Consider the following 18776-nt stretch of genomic DNA (forward strand, 5'->3'; position numbering starts at 1 on the left):
AAAAAAAAAAAAAAAAAAAAAAAAAAAAACGCGTTCCAAATATTGTAGACTAATCCTGAAAAGGTTTAGGACTTGAGTGTCAAAAGGGGAATGGAGCATAAAAGCCTGACTCTTTCTTCTTTCTGATAATGTTTCAGAATATTCCGTCAGCCTCAAGGCCACCTGCTTCTGATCGGGGTCAGTGGAGCGGGCAAAACCACCTTGTCCCGTTTCGTGGCCTGGATGAACGGTTTGAGCGTGTACCAGATTAAGGTGGGTCTGGCCACAGCCTGTCAACCCCTGTTCATGCACGCAGCTCCTTGAGCAAGAGAGGAGCTGACCTGCCCCGCCTCTATAGGTCCACAGGAAGTACACGGGGGAGGACTTCGATGAGGATCTCCGCACGGTGTTGAGACGTTCTGGCTGTAAAAACGAAAAGATAGCTTTTATAATGGACGAGTCCAACGTGTTAGATTCTGGATTCCTGGAGCGGATGAATACCCTTCTGGCCAACGGAGAGGTAATCAGTGACACGCCGCATCGTGTTACGTGACGCCGGGTTCCGAGGACCGGCCAGCCATGGTGTCGTTTTATTTCCTAGGTTCCCGGCCTCTTCGAAGGAGATGAGTATGCCACCCTGATGACCCAGTGTAAGGAGGGGGCCCAGAAGGAGGGCTTGATGCTGGACTCGCACGAGGAGCTGTACAAGTGGTTCACCAGCCAGGTCATCCGCAACCTCCACGTCGTCTTCACCATGAACCCATCCTCAGAGGGGCTCAAGGACCGCGCGGCCACCTCCCCCGCTCTGTTCAACAGGTACGCCGATCCCACTCAGCTCTGCTTTCCGCGGGGCAGACCCTGCTCTCGGGAGCTCTTTTGAGATGTGGGCATCTCTTTCAGGTGTGTGTTGAACTGGTTTGGGGACTGGTCCACTGAAGCTCTGTATCAGGTCGGCAAAGAATTCACTAGTAAGATGGACCTGGAGAAGCCGAATTACGTCGTGCCTGATTACATGCCGGTCGTGTACGACAAGCTGCCGCAGCCGCCGTCACACCGGGAAGCCATCGTGAACAGCTGCGTGTTCGTTCATCAGACTCTGCACCAGGTGGGTTCAGTTTTTTGGGGGGTTTGTTTTTTGTTTTTTTTAACATCTTGATTGGAGTATAATTGCTTTACAATGGTGTGTTAGTTTCTGCTGTACAACAAAGTGAATCAGCTATACATATACATACATTCCCATATCCCCTCCCTCTTGCGTCTCCCTCCCACCCTCCCTACCCCACCCCTCTAGGTGGTCACAAAGCACCGAGCTGCTCTCCCTGTGCTATGCGGCTGCTTCCCACTAGCTAGCTGTTTTACATTTGGTAGTGTGTATATGTCCATGCCACCCTCTCACTACGTCCCAGCTTACCCTTCCCCCTCCCCGTGTCCTCAAGTCCATTCTCTACATCTGCGTCTTTATTCCTGTCCTGCCCCTAGGTTCTTCAGAACCATATTTTTTTAGATTCTATATATATGTGTTAGGATATGGTATTTGTTTTTCTCTTTCTGACTTAACCTCACTCTGTATGACAGCCTCTAGGTCCATCCACCTCACTACAAATAACTCAATTTCGTTTCTTCTTATGGCTGAGTGTGGGTTCAGTTTTGAGATCATGGGAAAAGCAAAACTAACTGCTGTACCAACGTAGAGCTAAACCGATGTAAAAGCAGACCCCCAGGTGCTTTGGATTTGACGCTGTACCATCACCCGCAAAAGAGATGCCCGTTTCTCACCTGTTTTCCTACCTCTGTCAATGACGTCTCACCCCGCCTGTCGCCCGGCTGTGTGTGCCGGAGCCGTCTGGCCCCTTCCCTGCCCACACTGATTCCATTTGCTTCCCTCGCTGCCTCTCTGGCCAGGCCTGTGTTCTTCCCCCAGAGCAGGGGTCACGCACTCTCTCTGGAAAGGGCCAGGTGCCAGCTGGGCCCCTGCACGGCTACCCAGCTCTGCCACTGTGGCGTGAGAACAGCGTTGCCGTGAGCAAGCATGGCCGTGGGGTGACACTCCGCATGCAGAGCCTGCGCTGCAGGGTTTGACGGGCTGGCCGTGGTTTGCTGCCCCTCCTTTAGACTCTTTTTGTTAGAAGAGTCCAGTCTGCTCCCCTCTGGAAGGCTCTGTGAAGACCACTCTGAGCCTGTGGGTGTCCTGTTGGCCCTTCCCTACCCCTAGAAGTCGGAGGAGAAGCTCAGAGGTGTGAGGGCTCCTTGCGGTCCCGTGGGCGCCTGAGCTAGACTCCTTCTCGAGCGATGCAATTCCCGTGGGCTGGGGCCGTGCCGTCGCGCCACACCAGGGCAACAGTTATCTTCTGAGGTTAAACCGCAGAGGACGAGCGTCCTGAAGAGTGAAGAGATTTGACTTTTTTCCAAAAGGCTAATGCTCGGCTAGCGAAGCGGGGAGGCAGAACCATGGCCATCACGCCTCGCCACTACCTAGACTTCATCAATCACTACGCCGACCTGTTCCACGAGAAGCGGAGCGAGCTGGAGGAGCAGCAGATGCACCTGAACGTCGGGCTGAGGAAGATCAAAGAGACGGTTGACCAGGTACGTCGCGGCCTGAGCAGCGTTTTCTGGGGCTGCGCTAGGGGAGGGCCTCTTAATTTGAAGGTAATTGCCGCGTGTTTTCCATTTCCCTGACGTGGTTTTGTTCCTCAGGTAGAAGAGCTGCGTCGGGACCTCAGGATAAAGAGCCAAGAGCTGGAGGTGAAGAACGCGGCGGCCAACGACAAGCTGAAGAAGATGGTGAAGGACCAGCAGGAGGCGGAGAAGAAAAAGGTGCTTCTGTGTTTTGGGAACCGTGGCCTGTGTGGGCCGGGCGTTCTCATGAGGGAGTAGGGAGTTTAGTCTGAGATGGGTTTTAGGGTTGAACGGGTCTGTGGTGGGGGCAGGGTGTGTGTGTCTGTGTATGTGTGTGTATGTGTGTGTGTGTGTGTCTGTCCCGGGCGGCATGAGGAGTGCCACTTTAGGACTCAGCGAATTGACCACTGCTTACCGCAGAGCCGAGCCGCCCTTCCTCTCTAGGTCATGAGCCAGGAGATTCAGGAACAGCTGCATAAGCAGCAGGAGGTCATCGCAGACAAACAGCTGCGCGTCAAGGAAGACCTTGACAAGGTGGAGCCGGCCGTCATCGAGGCCCAGAATGGTGTGTGCACACTGTCAGAGGTCTGGCTCTCTGGGGAGGGTGGACAGATTAGGGGCAGCATGGCCTTCCCCCAGAGGTCCCGGTTATGTACGTTTCCACAGCGTCATTGATAAGTCTCAAGTCTCTGAAGCCTTTTCTAAATACTTAAAGACTGTCTTCGTCTCTTAAAGCAAAGTTTCCGTAAAGCTAGTCTGCTTTCACCATAGTGAAGCCCTTTTCATAAGAGAAAATGGACAAAATCAGTTTTTTGTCGGTACGTTTTTTAAAATCTGGTGATAATTTCATAAATATGCTATTTGCAAATCTCTGGCTTGAATTTCACCCAGAAATATCGTAGAGTAGGCAGTGTTGCTATCTTATTTATAATTATTAGAGTGTCCTGGTCGTGGCCAGCGATGACTAATTTAATTATTGATAGCAGTCCCCCATCCTTCCTTTTCCACCCCATGCACCTGGGAAATGCTGCAGGAGGGAGCGCAGTGACCCGGCGTCCCGTCTTAGTCTCCAGTCTGCCCGGTACCTAGGCGTGGCCTTAACCCTGGGCCCCTTCCTGCCCATCAGCGTTTAGCTTACTTCAAATAACCCAGTTGCTTGTAGTTTTCACATTACGCCACAAGGGGGATTAAAATGCACCATAGATTTTCGCTGAGGGTCGTACTTTGATGAGGATTTAATTTAGCTCTCACCTGCCGAAGAATTACTTTAAAAAAGTGCTTTAATAAAAGTTCAGGTTAGGAAAATGTGCATTTCAGTTTATGGAAAGTGTTGGCCATTTTTTTTAGAACTGTTAATTCCACATCTTCACCCCAGCCGGTAAAGACAACTTCTAAATTGTGGCAGACTGAAAAGGTCTTTGTTCAATTGGTGTAAAATAAATGAACAATTTTGCTTTTTTTTTAAATACTTAAATCTTCATAGAGGTAAAGGAATTAATGAGGATTTGTGAGACATTTTAAAGATGCTATCCTTTTTACAGGACGTTGCGATTTAGGCTTACTACAGTAAGATCTGTCATTATTTTGGCCACTTCTGCTATTCCAGAGGGTTTTAAGACAGAACATCCCACGTTCACTTGGATCTTCTGCGCACTTGTCCCTTTTCTGGCGAGAGTCAAAGTGTCTGGCTGTGCTGTGGTCCCCTTCTCACCGCGTCCTTTCCACCCCACCCTCTTGTGCTCCCGCCACGCCCAGCTGTGAAGTCCATAAAGAAGCAGCACCTGGTGGAGGTGCGGTCCATGGCCAACCCCCCTGCCGCCGTGAAGCTGGCGCTCGAGTCCATCTGCCTGTTGCTCGGGGAGAGCACGACGGACTGGAAGCAGATTCGCTCTATCATCATGAGGGAGAACTTCATCCCCACCATCGTGAACTTCTCTGCCGAGGAGATCAGGTGGGTGGCACCCGGTGGGGGAAACTGTTCTGGTGGCATGAGGTTCTCGTGTTTGCTTGTGGCCTCGTGTCTCTGGCTTAGCGTACACAGAAGGTAATGTCAGCTCATCCGTTGCACAAACACCTTTCCAGGCCATTTCCACTCAAACTAGTCAGATTTCCTCTCCCCATTCCTGACAGTAGTCCCCTGACCCCTTTACCTCTGTGAGCCGAATGCTGTTCCATCCCCACGAGTGGCTACAAGCACAGAGCTGGCCCTGAGCTTGTCTCCTATCGGGGAACAGGGAAGGGGCGGGAAGGTGAGAGTCCTTCTCAGCAGCAGTGGCCTCGTCACCTGAGAACTAGGGTCGGGCTGGCTCATCCTTGGTGGTCACTGGAGCAACAGATGGGAGCTGGCTCTAGTCTTACATTTTGATTCCCTAAAAATTCTTCTTTACTTTTTGCCCTGCACACGCTTAGAAATACAATTCCTCTTTTGCAGTGATGCCATAAGGGAGAAGATGAAGAAGAACTACATGTCCAATCCTAGTTACAATTACGAAATCGTCAATCGGGCCTCCCTGGCCTGCGGGCCTATGGTTAAGTGGGCCATCGCACAGGTAATCAGCCTGGCTGGGAACCCCTGTGCGAGGGGGCCTTGTGTCCCGTCCCTTTTGCAAACAGTCGATCTGCCCTCCGCAGCTTAACTACGCCGACATGTTAAAGCGAGTGGAGCCCCTGCGCAACGAGCTGCAGAAGCTGGAGGACGACGCCAAGGACAACCAGCAGAAAGCCAACGAGGTGGAGCGGATGATCCGCGAGCTGGAGGCCAGCATCGCCCGCTACAAGGAGGAGTACGCGGTCCTCATCTCGGAGGCCCAGGCCATCAAAGCGGACCTGGCTGCCGTCGAAGCCAAAGTAAGGTGGTCGTCACGAGCGCACTCTTTCTGCCGCTCCCCTGAAATGCTGCCTTTCGGTGTCCTTCACCGTGCCGTGCTCGCTGGCCTCGCCGGGGGGAAGCGCTGAGAGTAACAGACAACACGGGCCGCACGGACCGCGGTCATCCCGGGGGATTAGCTCTTTCACGTCCACGGGGGTCCTGGCGACTGTTTACTGAGTGGTGTTAGGTGGATGCCAGCCGGGCACTCTGAAGCTGGGGAATCCCTCTCCCCAGCGCCCAGCTCCAAACCCATTTATTCTCCCGCCTTGGGCTTCAGAAGGGGCATCACCGAGGGCCTCCTTGTCAGGGTCTCCCGTCCCTCTGCTTGTCCCTTCTGCTGTGGTCCCCGTCGCTCTTGCCCCCATTCCTCTGTGTCCTCAAAATGGGCGCTTTAGCCTCCCGCCTCTGGCGCCTCTTCCCTCCAGGTCAGCCTTCCCCTGGAGGCTCCGTCCACCTGCTTCCTGCTCGCGTATCTGCTCACACACAAGTCTCAAGGCTGACACTTAATTCTCTACACTCATCTTATGCCCTCAGATTCTGAGGCTTGTGTTGTCCTCAGTTGTGGGTGATCTGGGTCCCAACCTCCTTCGGGATCTGAACCATGAGTGTGCCTGTCTCTCCAGCCCTCCCAGACCCTGCCCACCGTGGGCAGGAACAGATGTGCACTTTGCAGCATAAAGCCTGTTTGGTTTTCTTTTTAGGTAAACCGGAGCACCGCTCTTCTGAAGAGCTTGTCTGCTGAACGGGAACGATGGGAAAAAACAAGTGAAACTTTCAAGAACCAGATGTCCACCATCGCCGGGGACTGTCTCCTATCAGCTGCGTTTATTGCTTATGCGGGTTACTTTGACCAGCAGATGCGCCAGAACTTGTTTACCACCTGGTCCCATCACTTACAGCAAGCCAACATCCAGGTAACCGTCCGCAGGGAATTTCAAAAAGGTGGGAGCCAAAATGAGTGTCAGTAAGCTGTCACCATCTCCACTGGGAAGCCGTGCCTGTCTGCGTCCTGAAGAAAAGGATCCGTAACTGCTGTCCCTCTCAGTTCCGCACAGATATCGCGAGGACGGAGTATCTGTCCAACGCTGACGAGCGTCTCCGCTGGCAGGCCAGCTCCCTACCTGCAGACGACCTGTGCACGGAGAACGCCATCATGCTGAAACGCTTCAATAGGTAAGTGCTTGTGCGCAGCAAGGGCACGGGTTAGAAGTCTTCGTGTGCAGTGCTCCCCTTTTCGTTTTTTTTCAAAACACACCTCTAGAAGAGGTGAACAGGACATTGGGAGGGCCCGCGTGCTCGCCTCTGATGGTGGGCTGTGCACGGTTCCCTTCTTCTTACGTTGTGACTGTCCAAACTGTCCTACAATGAGTGGTTCTCGTGTAACCTTTTTTTTAAAAAAAAATACATTTATTTATTTTTGGCTGCATGGGGTCTTCGTTGCTGCCCGCGGGCTTTCTCTAGTTGCGGTGAGCGGGGGCTACTCTTGGTTGCGGCACGTGGGCTTCTCATTGCAGTGGCTTCTCTTGTTGCGGAGCACGGGCTCTAGGCGCACAGGCCTCAGTAGTTGTGGCATGCTGGTTCAGTAGTTGTGGCTCGCGGGCTTTAGAGTGCAGGCTCAGTAGTTGTGGCGCACGGGCTTAGTTGCTCCGTGGCATGTGGGATCTTCCCGGACCAGGGCTCGAAACTGTGTCCCCTGCGTCGGCAGGTGGATTCTTAACCACTGCGCCACCAGGGAAGCCTCATGTAACCTTTTGAAATTGATGGGCATGGCTGTGTATTGGGCGAAAATCAAAACAGACCCTCTCGGGAATTCCCCGGCAGTCCAATGGTTGGGACTCGGTGCTTTCACTGCCAGGGGTGTGGGTTCAATCCCTGGTTGGGGAACTAAGATCCCCCAAGCCATGCAGTGCGGCCAAAAAACAAAAACAAAAAACAGACTGTCTCTTAAAATATTACAAGAATTGGAAGTGTTTAGCTAGAGAGAGAGTTAAGGGAAGCGGCTCCCTGATTTTGGTTTAAGGAGGGGGCCAGAGTAAGAGGAGGAACGGGCCTGCAGCCGAGGGGGGCTCACAGAGCAGTTCAAGGACTGACCCCCTCCTCTGTGGCAGCTCCCAAACCCAGCCACCCTGGGTTTTCTTTCTCTTTCAAAAAACTGATTCCCAGAGTCCTGTTTAACCATAACTGCACATCTTGGAACCTTTGAGCCCTTGCTGTATGCCACTGTCCCCAGGGCACAAAGAGGAGCCAACCCTCAGGTCTCACAAGTGGCGCGGGGTCTCGCCAGGGGCCGCTGGCGGGAATGTCCATCCATTGTGGCGTCTATGAGGGGTCTGTGTGGGAGGCTGCATTTGTCTTACATGGAAATGCATGCTTCCGGGTCTCCCAAAGCCCAGCACTCGTGAAGAATGATGCATCTCAGAATATTCACAGGACAGAGTGTGTCCTACCAGAGGCCCAGAAATGCCTCTGACGCCCCTCGTTGGGGCCAGTGAACAGGTCACTGTGCGTCCCCCCGGTGGGAGGCCGGGGGCCCTTGCAGACCTGGCCCTTCGTCCAGAGCCCGCGTGTGAGGCTGCTTCCGGCAGGCCACAGTGTGGGGTGGTGTGCTCCCCCCGGGACACACGTGTGTCTGTAAACACATAAACCTCCTTTGTGTACATGGACCGGAAACCGGTGACCAGGGAGGAGGGGGAGGGGCGGTTCTCACCACTTGCCCTTTCGTAGCTCCTGAATTTTGTACAATCACGTGTGTGTATCATGTTTTTAACATTTTTTTGTTAAGCGGCTGTGTGACCCTGGACAAATGATGTTCGCCTTTCTGTGCCCCTTTTTCCTCCTTTGTGAAATGGACGTGAGGATAACACCTATCTTGTAGGGTTATCGTGAGCATTGAGTGAAGAGAGGGTCCTGGGCAGCGTAAACTCTTCCCGGCCGTCAGCTCGTGGGGCTGCAGCAGCAGTGGTGTTGGTGCCTGCCCTGCAGGAGTTGGCCCTGAGAGGGGCAGCAGTAAATTCTACAGGGAACAGTCATCCTAGTGCAGTATGCTCGGACTTCTTAGAGAAGCACTGTGTGTCCCAGAAAGAAAAGAAGCTTTAACTACAGCCCTTCTCAGCAGAGTCTGTGGTTTAGTTACCTCCCCATCATAGAAGTTATTCAAAAAGATGATTTTAGTATTAAGCCTTAGGTCACGTTGGTCTCTGCTGATAAACCTGGAACCCACAGCTGAGTGTGGGACAGCCTTCCCGTCATCTTGTCGGGCTCTGCCTGCCACGTCCTTGTGCTTCCTATGGACCTCTAACCTACTTCTCTGGGGCCTGTCCTCAGGTATCCACTGATCATCGACCCCTCAGGACAGGCCACAGAGTTCATCATGAATGAGTATAAGGACCGCAAGATCACACGGACCAGCTTCCTGGACGACGCCTTCAGGAAGAACCTGGAGAGTGCGCTGAGGTTCGGCAACCCCCTTCTGGTCCAGGTTCGTGTGCATCTCAGCTCTGCAGACTCTGCTTCCCACAGGGAAGGCCTTTAGGGCTGCATTTAGGTTTTTGCAAATGCAGTTGATGTGAATCACGTAATACGTGCTACTTTTTGAACTTTGCAAGACGTCATCTGGTATGAAAGCAAGGTTACGGGATTACCCGATGGTCCAGTGGTTAGGACTCCGCACTTTCACTGCCTAGGGTCCGGGTTCAACATCTGGTCGGGGAACTAAGATCTCACAAGCCGAGCGGCGTGGCCAAAAAAATTTTAAAAAGGCAAAGCTAAAGCTCTGAGATAGATCTATAAAAAATCCAACAGAAGCAGTGTTTGCACTTAAAATTCTAGTTGGTCTAGATCATCACCATCCACCGGGACAGTGACGGAAACGTTCTTTAGCTTGTGCTGAACTGCATGGCGGCCCCACTGTTGAGCACTTCACGGGCCAGCGTGACAAGGAACTGAACTTTTAATTTTGTTTAAGTAGCCACATGTGCCTAATGGCCATGTACTGGGCAGCGCAGGTCTGAATAGCTGGGGTGGCTTCTGGGGAGATGGATTTATCTGGAGTAGGGAGTCAGTTATATGGGTGAAAATAAACACTGTAAAACTCCCTGTCAATCACACCTCACATATACACACGTAGGACGTGGAGAGCTATGATCCAGTTCTGAATCCAGTTTTGAACCGTGAAGTCCGGCGAACAGGGGGGAGAGTGCTGATCACCCTCGGTGACCAGGACATAGACCTGTCGCCATCCTTTGTCATCTTCCTGTCCACCCGGGATCCCACGGTAAGGGACGGGGCCCTCCTCCGTGAAGACGGGGCGGCGTTAGGTGAGGCCACGGATGTGTAGCAAAGTGGCCTGGTCTGTCGCCCCTTTTGGCAGGTCGAGTTCCCACCTGATCTCTGTTCCCGGGTTACTTTCGTCAACTTCACCGTCACCCGTAGCAGTTTGCAGAGCCAGTGTCTCAATGAAGTTCTCAAGGCAGAAAGACCTGACGTGGATGAAAAACGTTCCGATCTTCTTAAACTCCAAGGTATGTCTCTGGATCCATAGTTCTTGGTGCAGGTCGGGGGCCTGAACTTTCACAGGACGAGGGTGCGCCGGGCTCGTGTCAGACGCATCACAGAGCACTCCTTGGAAAGAACGTAAGTCCTGTAGTGAGCTCTGGGTGTTCTCATCATTTAAGGGGAATTTCAGCTGCGCTTACGTCAGCTAGAAAAGTCTCTGCTACAAGCTCTGAATGAGGTGAAAGGGCGCATTTTGGATGATGACACGATCATAACGACCCTGGAGAACCTCAAGAAAGAGGCCGCCGAGGTGACGAGGAAAGTCGAGGAGACGGACATTGTGATGCAGGAGGTGGAGACTGTGTCCCAGCAGTACCTGCCGCTGTCCACCGCCTGCAGCAGCATCTACTTCACCATGGAGTCGCTGAAGCAGGTGAGCGGGGCCGCGCCCAGCCGGGGGCTCCCGCCCCGCGTGCACAGGCGCTAACAGCCGCCTTCGCCACTTCCAGATACACTTCCTGTACCAGTACTCCCTGCAGTTCTTCCTGGACATCTACCACAACGTCCTGTACGAGAACCCGAACCTGAAGGGCGTCACCGACCACACGCAGCGCCTCTCCATCATCACCAAGGACCTCTTCCAGGTACGGCACATGCCCGGCTGTCCCGGGGTGCATGCGTGCGTGCGTGCGCGCGTGTGTGTAATGGGGGGCTCGGGAGTAGTTCTTCAGGATCGGCAGTGCTTCCTGCATTTGGCTCCAGGTGGCGTTTAACCGGGTAGCTCGAGGCATGCTGCACCAGGACCACATCACCTTCGCCATGCTGCTGGCGAGAATCAAACTGAAGGGCACCATCGGGTAAGTCGGCTGCCCTGCCTCACTTTCCACCAGAGAACATCATCATTTTGCAGCCTGCCTGCTAGCATTTTCTGATGGGATGAGCTTTTTTTCCTTCTTAAAGCCATTATTGCTCTTTAGTGACAGTAGAAGTGAATCTGAGAGACCCCAGCTGACTGTTGCCCCCTTCCCAGGGAGCCCACCTACGATGCCGAGTTCCAGCACTTCCTGAGGGGGAAGGAGATCGTCCTGAACGCTGGCTCGACGCCCAAGATCCAGGGTCTGACGGTGGAGCAGGCCGAGGCGGCGGTGCGGCTGAGCTGCCTGCCCGCGTTTAGGGATCTGATTGCGAAGGTTCAAGCAGACGAGGTAAGTGTCTTGTGAACGGTCCCGGGGGGAAGCTGGCCTTACTCCCAGGGAGTCGCGCGTGTCGTGTAACACCCAGGACGTTGTGCGGTGTTTTCTCACATCAAACATCGACACGTTGGTCCCAACCTCACTTCCGCTGTTGCCCCCACAGCAATTTGGTATCTGGCTGGACAGCAGCTCCCCAGAGCAGACGGTGCCGTACCTCTGGAGCGAGGAAAGCCCTGCAAGTAAGCCCCACGAGGCCTCCCCCGTTGTTTTCGTTCTGGACCAGAGTGTACAATCGGGCTTTGCTGCTTGAATGCAGGGACGCTCCCCAAAGATAAAAAGCCATTGATTCCTGAGATAAGTATTTCGGTGTTAAAACTTAGGAGACAGCTTAGGCGTAAGAAAGCGAAAAACTCCCAATTCCTGTTGCAACTCATGCTTAAAGACCAAAAGAGAAATAGATCAGAAGGTCCTTGCCCAACATCGGGGGGAAACCGGCTGGTTTCGAGCGTGTTATGCGAGGCTCTGGACCAGACAGGCCCCACGATGGGGAGGAAGAAAAGGGTGATGTCCAGCGTGGCTGCAGCTCATTCGTGGGCCGTAGGGTATCTGTGATCTTAGACGTTCCTGAGAATCTTCAGGGTTCTCCACAAATGGGTACGATGTAGTTAGCCGTTTAGAATCAGTAACCGCTCATCACCCACAGACCCAGGCGTAGGTCTTGTCACAGCTCTTCCCAGAGGGCTCAGTGACAGCGTGGAGGTGGTGGCAGTTCTCAGGCAGAGAGGACAGAGCGGGCGTCGTGGTGTCTGGGGTGTTTGAGCTGAGTCTCGGACAATGAGTGTTTGCAGAGCGAGAGCTGGTGGCAAGAGCAGTCCAGGAGGGAGAACATCTCAAAGTCTGTGCTGTCACCAACCCCCAGCCCTTCTCACGGCCTCGTTTCAGCTCCCATCGGGCAAGCCATCCACCGGCTGCTCTTGATTCAGGCCTTCCGCCCCGACCGCCTGCTGGCCATGGCTCACATGTTTGTCTCCACAAACCTCGGGGATTCCTTCATGTCCATCATGGAGCAGCCGCTCGACCTGACCCACATCGTGGACACAGAGGTACGCTCTGGCCCCGCGGACTCTGAACCCAGCCCGTTTTCACGAGCCCCTCCGCAGGGCTCTCCTCCCTCGACAGGTGCGCTGTCGGGTGGGATGCTCTCTCACCCAATTCCGACTTCCTGCTCTGCAGGTAAAGCCAAACACCCCTGTCCTGATGTGCTCTGTGCCTGGCTACGATGCCAGCGGGCACGTGGAGGACCTCGCAGCTGAGCAGAGCACACAGATCACGTCCATTGCCATTGGTAAGTGTGCTTGGCCAGTTCCACGGGGGCACCCCAGACTTCAGGGTGGGTGGGCGCTGAAGTCCAAGTCCATGTGCTGACACTAAGCTTTCTGGTACCAGGCTCGGCAGAAGGCTTTAACCAAGCGGATAAGGCAATAAATACAGCCGTGAAGTCGGGCAGGTAGGCTTGTTTGGTTTTGCTTTACAAGGCCCGAGTGCCCAAGGACTCGGGCCGGAAGGGTGAGGTGTGGCCGCGCCTTCTCCCTGCCTGCAGGTGGGTGATGCTGAAGAACGTGCACCTGGCTCCGGGCTGGCTGATGCAGCTGGAGAAGAAGCTGCACTCCCTGCAGCCGCACGCCTGCTTCAGGCTCTTCCTCACCATGGAGATTAACCCCAAGGTGGGCGCCACGGGAGTGCGAGGCGGCGCGCGGGGCGCTGGTCTGGCACCTCTGTGTCCGTGTGCACGTGTGTGTGAGCTGAAACACACGTGGGAACCGCAGTCACGGGTGCCGTGTCTTGCTCAGGTGCCCGTGAACCTGCTCCGAGCAGGCCGCATCTTCGTGTTCGAGCCGCCGCCGGGCGTGAAGGCCAACATGCTGAGGACCTTCAGCAGCATCCCCGTGTCTCGGATATGCAAGGTGAGCACGGGGCTCGGAGTCGAGCTGGGTGCAGCGGCCACGCGGACGTCCGGGCACCGAGAGGAGACCGGGGCCCGGCTCACGGGCAGGGGAGCGTTGTGGCAGGAGCGGTGCATCGGTTCTGTGTTTCTTAAGCGCTGTTTCCTTTTGTGCCTTAATCCACCTTTTCTACCATTTTTAGAAACTTGTTCTCTTCTATGTAATTTTCTGGTTACATAGCGTAGCTGGGAGTACACCTTTATTAGTATAAAAATTGGCAGAGTTTTCTCCTAACAACAATATTCGTGTTAATTACTAAGATCACAGTGGTTCCAACGTTAGTACGTGGAAAGCTCTTTCTAAGATTTTGATTCCGACAGGATCTGCACTATTTTCTTAGATAGAAAGGGGGCTGCGTTCTGGTGATTCTCTCCTTGCTAACTTCCCCACCTAGTCTCCCAACGAGCGTGCTCGCTTGTACTTCCTGCTGGCCTGGTTCCACGCCATCATCCAAGAACGCTTACGATACGCACCCCTGGGGTGGTCGAAGAAGTATGAATTCGGGGAGTCTGACCTGCGGTCGGCCTGCGACACAGTGGACACGTGGCTGGACGACACGGCCAAGGCAAGCGTGGGCTGTGCCGTGAGGGGGGGACTCACGTACAGGTGGCTGCCTGCCGTGGGCGTGACCAGCCTCCCCCACCCCCCAGGGAAGGCAGAACATCTCTCCAGACAAGATCCCCTGGGCGGCGCTCAAGACCTTGATGGCCCAGTCCATCTACGGCGGCCGGGTGGACAATGAGTTTGACCAGCGCCTGCTCAACACTTTCCTGGAGCGTCTCTTCACCACCAGGAGTTTCGACAGTGAATTTAAGCTGGCCTGCAAGGTCGACGGGCACAAAGACATCCAAATGCCAGACGGCATCAGGTATGCGTCCGCCCCCGGGACCCACAGGGGAGGCACCGCGCGCTTCCGGCCCGCGTGTAACTGGTGGCACTAATAGCGTGCTGCCTTTCCAGGCGAGAGGAGTTCGTGCAGTGGGTGGAGCTGCTCCCGGACACGCAGACCCCCTCCTGGCTGGGCTTGCCCAACAACGCTGAGAAGGTCCTGCTCACCACGCAGGGTGGGTACCCAGCTGTCCTCCCCCAGACCGCACCTCCCTCCCTCCACTCCGGGGGGCAGGGAAAACCATCTGCTCCCGCGGGTGTCTTTCCTGCGGTACGGGCTCCGTCCTGGGGAAAAGGCTCGATAGCTGCTTACACGGAGTCGGGAAATTGCATTTAGGGTTTTTGTCTTAGATTCAGAAGTAATTTCATTTTTTCTCCTGTTCAGTTTTTTTAAACTCTTGGCATTAAGTGACGTTTTAAATCTTTTAGTCTCTTTTTGGAATACACTTTTTTGGAACTTCAAGACTATTCAAGAAATCATCTAACCCAGTGGTTCTCGAAGTGTGGTCCCCAGACCAACAGCTTCAGCCTCCCCTGCAAATTTTAGACAGGCAGGTCCTCGGGCCCCACGCCGGGGAATCAGAACTGGACTTGCTGGGGCCTGGCGTCTGTTTTGATAAGCCCCCCGGTCGCTGAGACACTCAGGTTTGAGAACTGCTCATCTGAGCCAGGCTTCTCTTTATGGGAAACAGGCCCAGAAGACAGGTGATCTGCCCAAACTCACACCCTGGTTGATAGGACAGACCCCAACAGTTCACCTCAGGCCCGTGATTCAGCTCTGTAATGAGAAGAACCCCTAGCCATGGGGCCTGCTTTCTGACTGATGACGACCTTGAACGCGTGCCTCTCGCTGGGGGAGGTGGGGGGTGGCAGGCCCCACAGGTGACCAAATGGGAGGCCGGGCTGGCCAGCAGGGAAGCAGAGGAGGGCTTGAGGCCTGGGTGCTGGGCAGGTCTCGGCCGGGGGTGGGGGTCGGGGGGCGCTGGGCCTTGTCTCATACAGCAGCGTGTACTGAGATCACTTAGCGAGTTAATACCCGTGCTGCCTGCTGGGACCGGCGCTGGGTCCCCCTCAACACTGTAGTGAGTGTTATCTGAGCCCCATGTCACGCCAGAGCTGATGGTGCCCCAGGTGGTGTGGCCCACGTGGAGGCCGTGAGGTATGAGCCACAGGGGCCTGGCTTGGGGAAGCTGAGCCCTGTCCTCCAGCCCAGCCTCCAGGTGAGAGTGCCGCTCAGGAACTGGACTTGGAGCGCCCCACTCGGGTCAGGGACCCGCAGGCAGAGTCAGAGTCCAGAGCCCGCGGGAGGCCGCCACACGGCTCCGCGCAGTCTCAGCCGGAAGTGGTCACGCGTTAGCAGCCCAGGCGGCCTCCCTGCCTGGCGCTGGCGCGCCCCAGAGCCCACCCCCTGACGACAGTGGATGCGCGAGCCTAGCAGAGGCCTCTGGGGTTTGCACTCGGCCACTGGAGCAGCCCCAGCAGTCAGGACTTGACCTGGTGGTGCTGTTTCTTCTGTCGTTGCCGCCTTACCTTTCTGGTCGGGCCGTCCTCCGTGGTTTAGGACAGGTAGCCGCGTGGTACCTTGCAGGGCACACAGTTACGCCTGTGTAAACGCACTGTGCGGCCGTCACCTTCAAGTCCCTTTCCCTCTGCCCTCCGCTCCGCCCCCTGCTGCCCAGGCGTGGACATGATCCGCAGGATGCTCAAGATGCAGATGCTGGAGGACGAGGACGACCTGGCCTACGCGGAGACGCAGAAGAAGGCGAGGCCCGACTCCACGGCCGACGGTCGCCCCGCCTGGATGCGGACGCTGCACACCACCGCGTCCAACTGGCTGCACCTCATTCCGCAGACGCTGAGCCACCTCAAACGCACGGTGGAGAACATCAAGGTGGCTGGCCCTTCCCCCGCCGAGTCCTGGGGCTTGGGGGCGTCCTAGCAAGTGGGACCGGGCGGGGCGAGCTGAGCTCAGTGTTGTCCCGGAGCGCACGCGCGCCCGGGCCGGGCTGGAGGGAACTCCCTAGGATGAAGGCGGTGCGTCTTCCACGAGGAGGTAAATGACTCCCAAGGAAGCGGCGGCAGCCGTTCTCCTTCTTTACAGAATTGCCCAGAGCTGCTGTCGGTCAGGCAGGCCCGCAGCTTCATGCGAGGTCTAGTGCAGGGTCGAGCTGGGGTGACACTGTGAATAATACGGGGAGGGCTATGAAACCGGGGCTCCCTGAGGCTGAGTTACTTCTGGTTGTCTTTTCTGCTGGAGAAAAGACCTCTTCCCAGACTCTCTCCCCTCCTTCACTCTGGCCTTCTTTCCCAACACCTGTAGGATCCTCTGTTCAGATTCTTTGAGAGAGAGGTGAAGATGGGCGCCAAGTTACTCCAGGACGTCCGCCAGGATCTTGCTGACGTCGTGCAGGTGTGCGAGGGCAAGAAGAAGCAGACCAACTACCTACGCACACTGATCAACGAGCTGGTGAAAGGTGCGCCCACGGTGCCGCTGGGGTTCTCCCGGGAGCCCCTCGGAGTGGCGGCGGGTCCCGGCCGGGCCTCGCCCAGACTTCCCTCAGGGCAGCTCGATGCCCGCACCTGGGAGCAGACTTAGAAATGCCCGAGAATTTGTATCCGTTTTATGCTGGTTCATTGAGCACTGAACAGAATCTTTACTCACTTCTGCAGTCTTTAGGGAGGACTAGGGCAGGGTGCTGGAGTCCAAAGGCACAGGGACCCCCGGGGTTTCCATCGGCTCTGAGAGCCTCCATTGGCAGTACCGCCGAGCCGCCCATGGCGGGGGTTTGTAGCTGTGGTTCCTCGGGGCGGTTGTGCTCCTCCAGACGCGTCCTGTGGGTCACCCGGACTGGGCGCGGAGCACGTGCGGTGGGGATGGTGGCCCATGCAGGGCGTGAGGTGCACCAGGGAGGGGAAGCAGCAGAGCCTGCAAGCGGGGGCAGACCTGCCAGCGCTCAGCTGTGCGCCCACCTGCGCCGGGGGGACTGTCGGCACTGAGGCCAGGCCGGGGCTCCTCGCTTGCAGGAATTCTGCCCCGGAGCTGGTCCCACTACACGGTGCCCGCCGGCATGACTGTCATCCAGTGGGTCTCCGACTTCAGTGAGAGGATCAAACAGCTGCAGAACATCTCACTGGCGGCTGCCTCTGGTGGCGCCAAGGAGCTAAAGGTGGTGGCCACTCCTGAGGGAGCTGGGGGAGGGTCCCCGGGAGGGTCCCCGGGGAGGGTCGGCAGCTGGCCCGGGTGCTGGCTCTCGGGCCCAGTGGGGCCGGCTCTCAGCTGGGGCTGCTTCTTCCCACAGAACATCCACGTGTGCCTGGGCGGCCTGTTTGTGCCCGAGGCATACATCACTGCCACCAGGCAGTACGTGGCCCAGGCCAACAGCTGGTCCCTGGAGGAGCTCTGCCTGGAGGTGAATGTCACCACCTCGCAGAGCACCACGCTGGACGCCTGCAGCTTTGGGGTCACGGGTGAGTGGGGGCCACTCCGGCCGGCCGGGCTTCTCTTCTCTCTCAGGTTCCCCTCCCCTGTCCCCAGGCCTGCAGCTCGGCCATCGCCCCCTCGCGGGCCGCCTGCTGGTGGTTCCCACGCGAACGCGTTAAGTTAGAGCCCAGGCCCGTGGCTGCGCAGCTCGTGCTCCCCTCGGGGGGTCCTGACCGCCCGCCCCCCCCCCCACAGGGTTGAAGCTCCAGGGGGCCACGTGCAACAACAACAAGCTCTCGCTCTCCAACGCCATCTCCACCGTCCTCCCCCTGACGCAGCTGCGCTGGGTCAAGCAGACAAGCGCAGAGAAAAAGGCTAATGTGGTGAGTGGCTCCTTCCCGTCCTCTGTGGTCAGGGAGGCTCTGAGGACGCCCACCGGGCGCCAGGGCGACGTCCCCGCCCTCTCCCGGCCGCGAGTCCCTGCGTCACAGGAGGAACCGTCCGTTCCCTCTCGCGTGAAGCCTCTGCCCCAGAGCCCCCTTTCCTCGCAGGTGACCCTTCCCGTCTACCTGAACTTCACCCGAGCAGACCTCATCTTCACCGTGGACTTTGAAATCGCGACCAAGGAGGACCCGCGCAGCTTCTACGAGCGCGGCGTTGCCGTTCTCTGCACCGAGTGAGACTCGCCTTTTCTAGCGCCCTTTTCTGTAACAGTAAAATTAATATTTAACGTTTATTCATTATTAGGATGTGTGGAAGGTACGGACTTGTCAAAGGAAAGTTGTTGGTGTGAGGCTAGAAGAAGCCGAAAGAAGCCAGACGGCTGGGAGGTGGAAACGGGAGGGATACAGGGACGTGGTTTTGAGGGCCGAAGCGTGGCTTGTTTTATGAAATAAAACACTAAGCATGAGCCGGCTCCGGCCTCTTGTCTCAGCTCCGGCTCCTGTGGACACCCTGGACCCTTCACAACACAGAGGCAGCCCCGTTCCTAGGAGAGCGCTGGCGCTCCCGGGGCGTGGGGCTGGCGCCGTGTCCCGTCACCGGGAACCCGTGGCCCAGGTGGACGCCCTCGTCCCGCCTCCTCTCTGGCGCCTTCGTTCCCACGACCCTAGGGTGGTGGCTGGAAGTGACGGGCATGCGAAGCAGGTTTCTGGCCTGTGCGGGGCCTCGCGAGAGCTCCTGGGGCGCTGGGGCGCCGGCCCAGGCATCAGCGCAGGCCCCGCCATGACCCCGGCCGTCCTGCCGCGGGCTGCCTGTGAGCCAAGCTCGGCCCCAGCGCGGTGACGGCCTGAGGCCCGACTGGACGCCCT

At 56.4% G+C, this 18776-nt stretch overlaps 1 protein-coding gene across 2 annotated transcripts in view; it reads left to right on the forward strand.

The window, feature by feature from the left end:
- Positions 1-18376, forward strand: part of DYNC1H1 (dynein cytoplasmic 1 heavy chain 1) — a 65825-nt gene extending 47449 nt beyond the window's left edge. The window contains exons 45-78 of one of the 2 annotated variants that reach the window (XM_029236976.1): positions 138-252; positions 338-499; positions 581-795; positions 880-1084; positions 2392-2565; positions 2677-2796; positions 3043-3163; positions 4354-4549; positions 5030-5147; positions 5230-5445; positions 6169-6381; positions 6513-6640; positions 8792-8945; positions 9594-9740; positions 9837-9987; positions 10141-10394; positions 10471-10605; positions 10724-10818; positions 10992-11166; positions 11318-11393; positions 12097-12257; positions 12388-12499; positions 12601-12661; positions 12755-12878; positions 13005-13118; positions 13552-13722; positions 13808-14025; positions 14118-14221; positions 15725-15936; positions 16366-16519; positions 17070-17212; positions 17345-17513; positions 17722-17849; positions 18018-18376. In XM_029236976.1, the coding sequence (XP_029092809.1) occupies positions 138-252; positions 338-499; positions 581-795; positions 880-1084; positions 2392-2565; positions 2677-2796; positions 3043-3163; positions 4354-4549; positions 5030-5147; positions 5230-5445; positions 6169-6381; positions 6513-6640; positions 8792-8945; positions 9594-9740; positions 9837-9987; positions 10141-10394; positions 10471-10605; positions 10724-10818; positions 10992-11166; positions 11318-11393; positions 12097-12257; positions 12388-12499; positions 12601-12661; positions 12755-12878; positions 13005-13118; positions 13552-13722; positions 13808-14025; positions 14118-14221; positions 15725-15936; positions 16366-16519; positions 17070-17212; positions 17345-17513; positions 17722-17849; positions 18018-18146 (5170 nt within the window). In that variant the 3' untranslated portion in view covers positions 18147-18376. Of the gene's footprint in view, positions 1-137; positions 253-337; positions 500-580; positions 796-879; positions 1085-2391; positions 2566-2676; positions 2797-3042; positions 3164-4353; positions 4550-5029; positions 5148-5229; positions 5446-6168; positions 6382-6512; positions 6641-8791; positions 8946-9593; positions 9741-9836; positions 9988-10140; positions 10395-10470; positions 10606-10723; positions 10819-10991; positions 11167-11317; positions 11394-12096; positions 12258-12387; positions 12500-12600; positions 12662-12754; positions 12879-13004; positions 13119-13551; positions 13723-13807; positions 14026-14117; positions 14222-15724; positions 15937-16365; positions 16520-17069; positions 17514-17721; positions 17850-18017 lie in introns of both variants that reach the window. The other variant, XM_029236975.1, reaches the window with a different exon arrangement.
- The last annotated feature ends 400 nt before the right edge of the window (positions 18377-18776 follow it).

This window comes from Monodon monoceros, unplaced genomic scaffold (assembly GCF_005190385.1).
Source record: "Monodon monoceros isolate NGI ecotype Baffin Bay Population unplaced genomic scaffold, NGI_Narwhal_1 Super_Scaffold_21, whole genome shotgun sequence".
Taxonomy (NCBI): Eukaryota; Metazoa; Chordata; class Mammalia; order Artiodactyla; family Monodontidae; genus Monodon; species Monodon monoceros.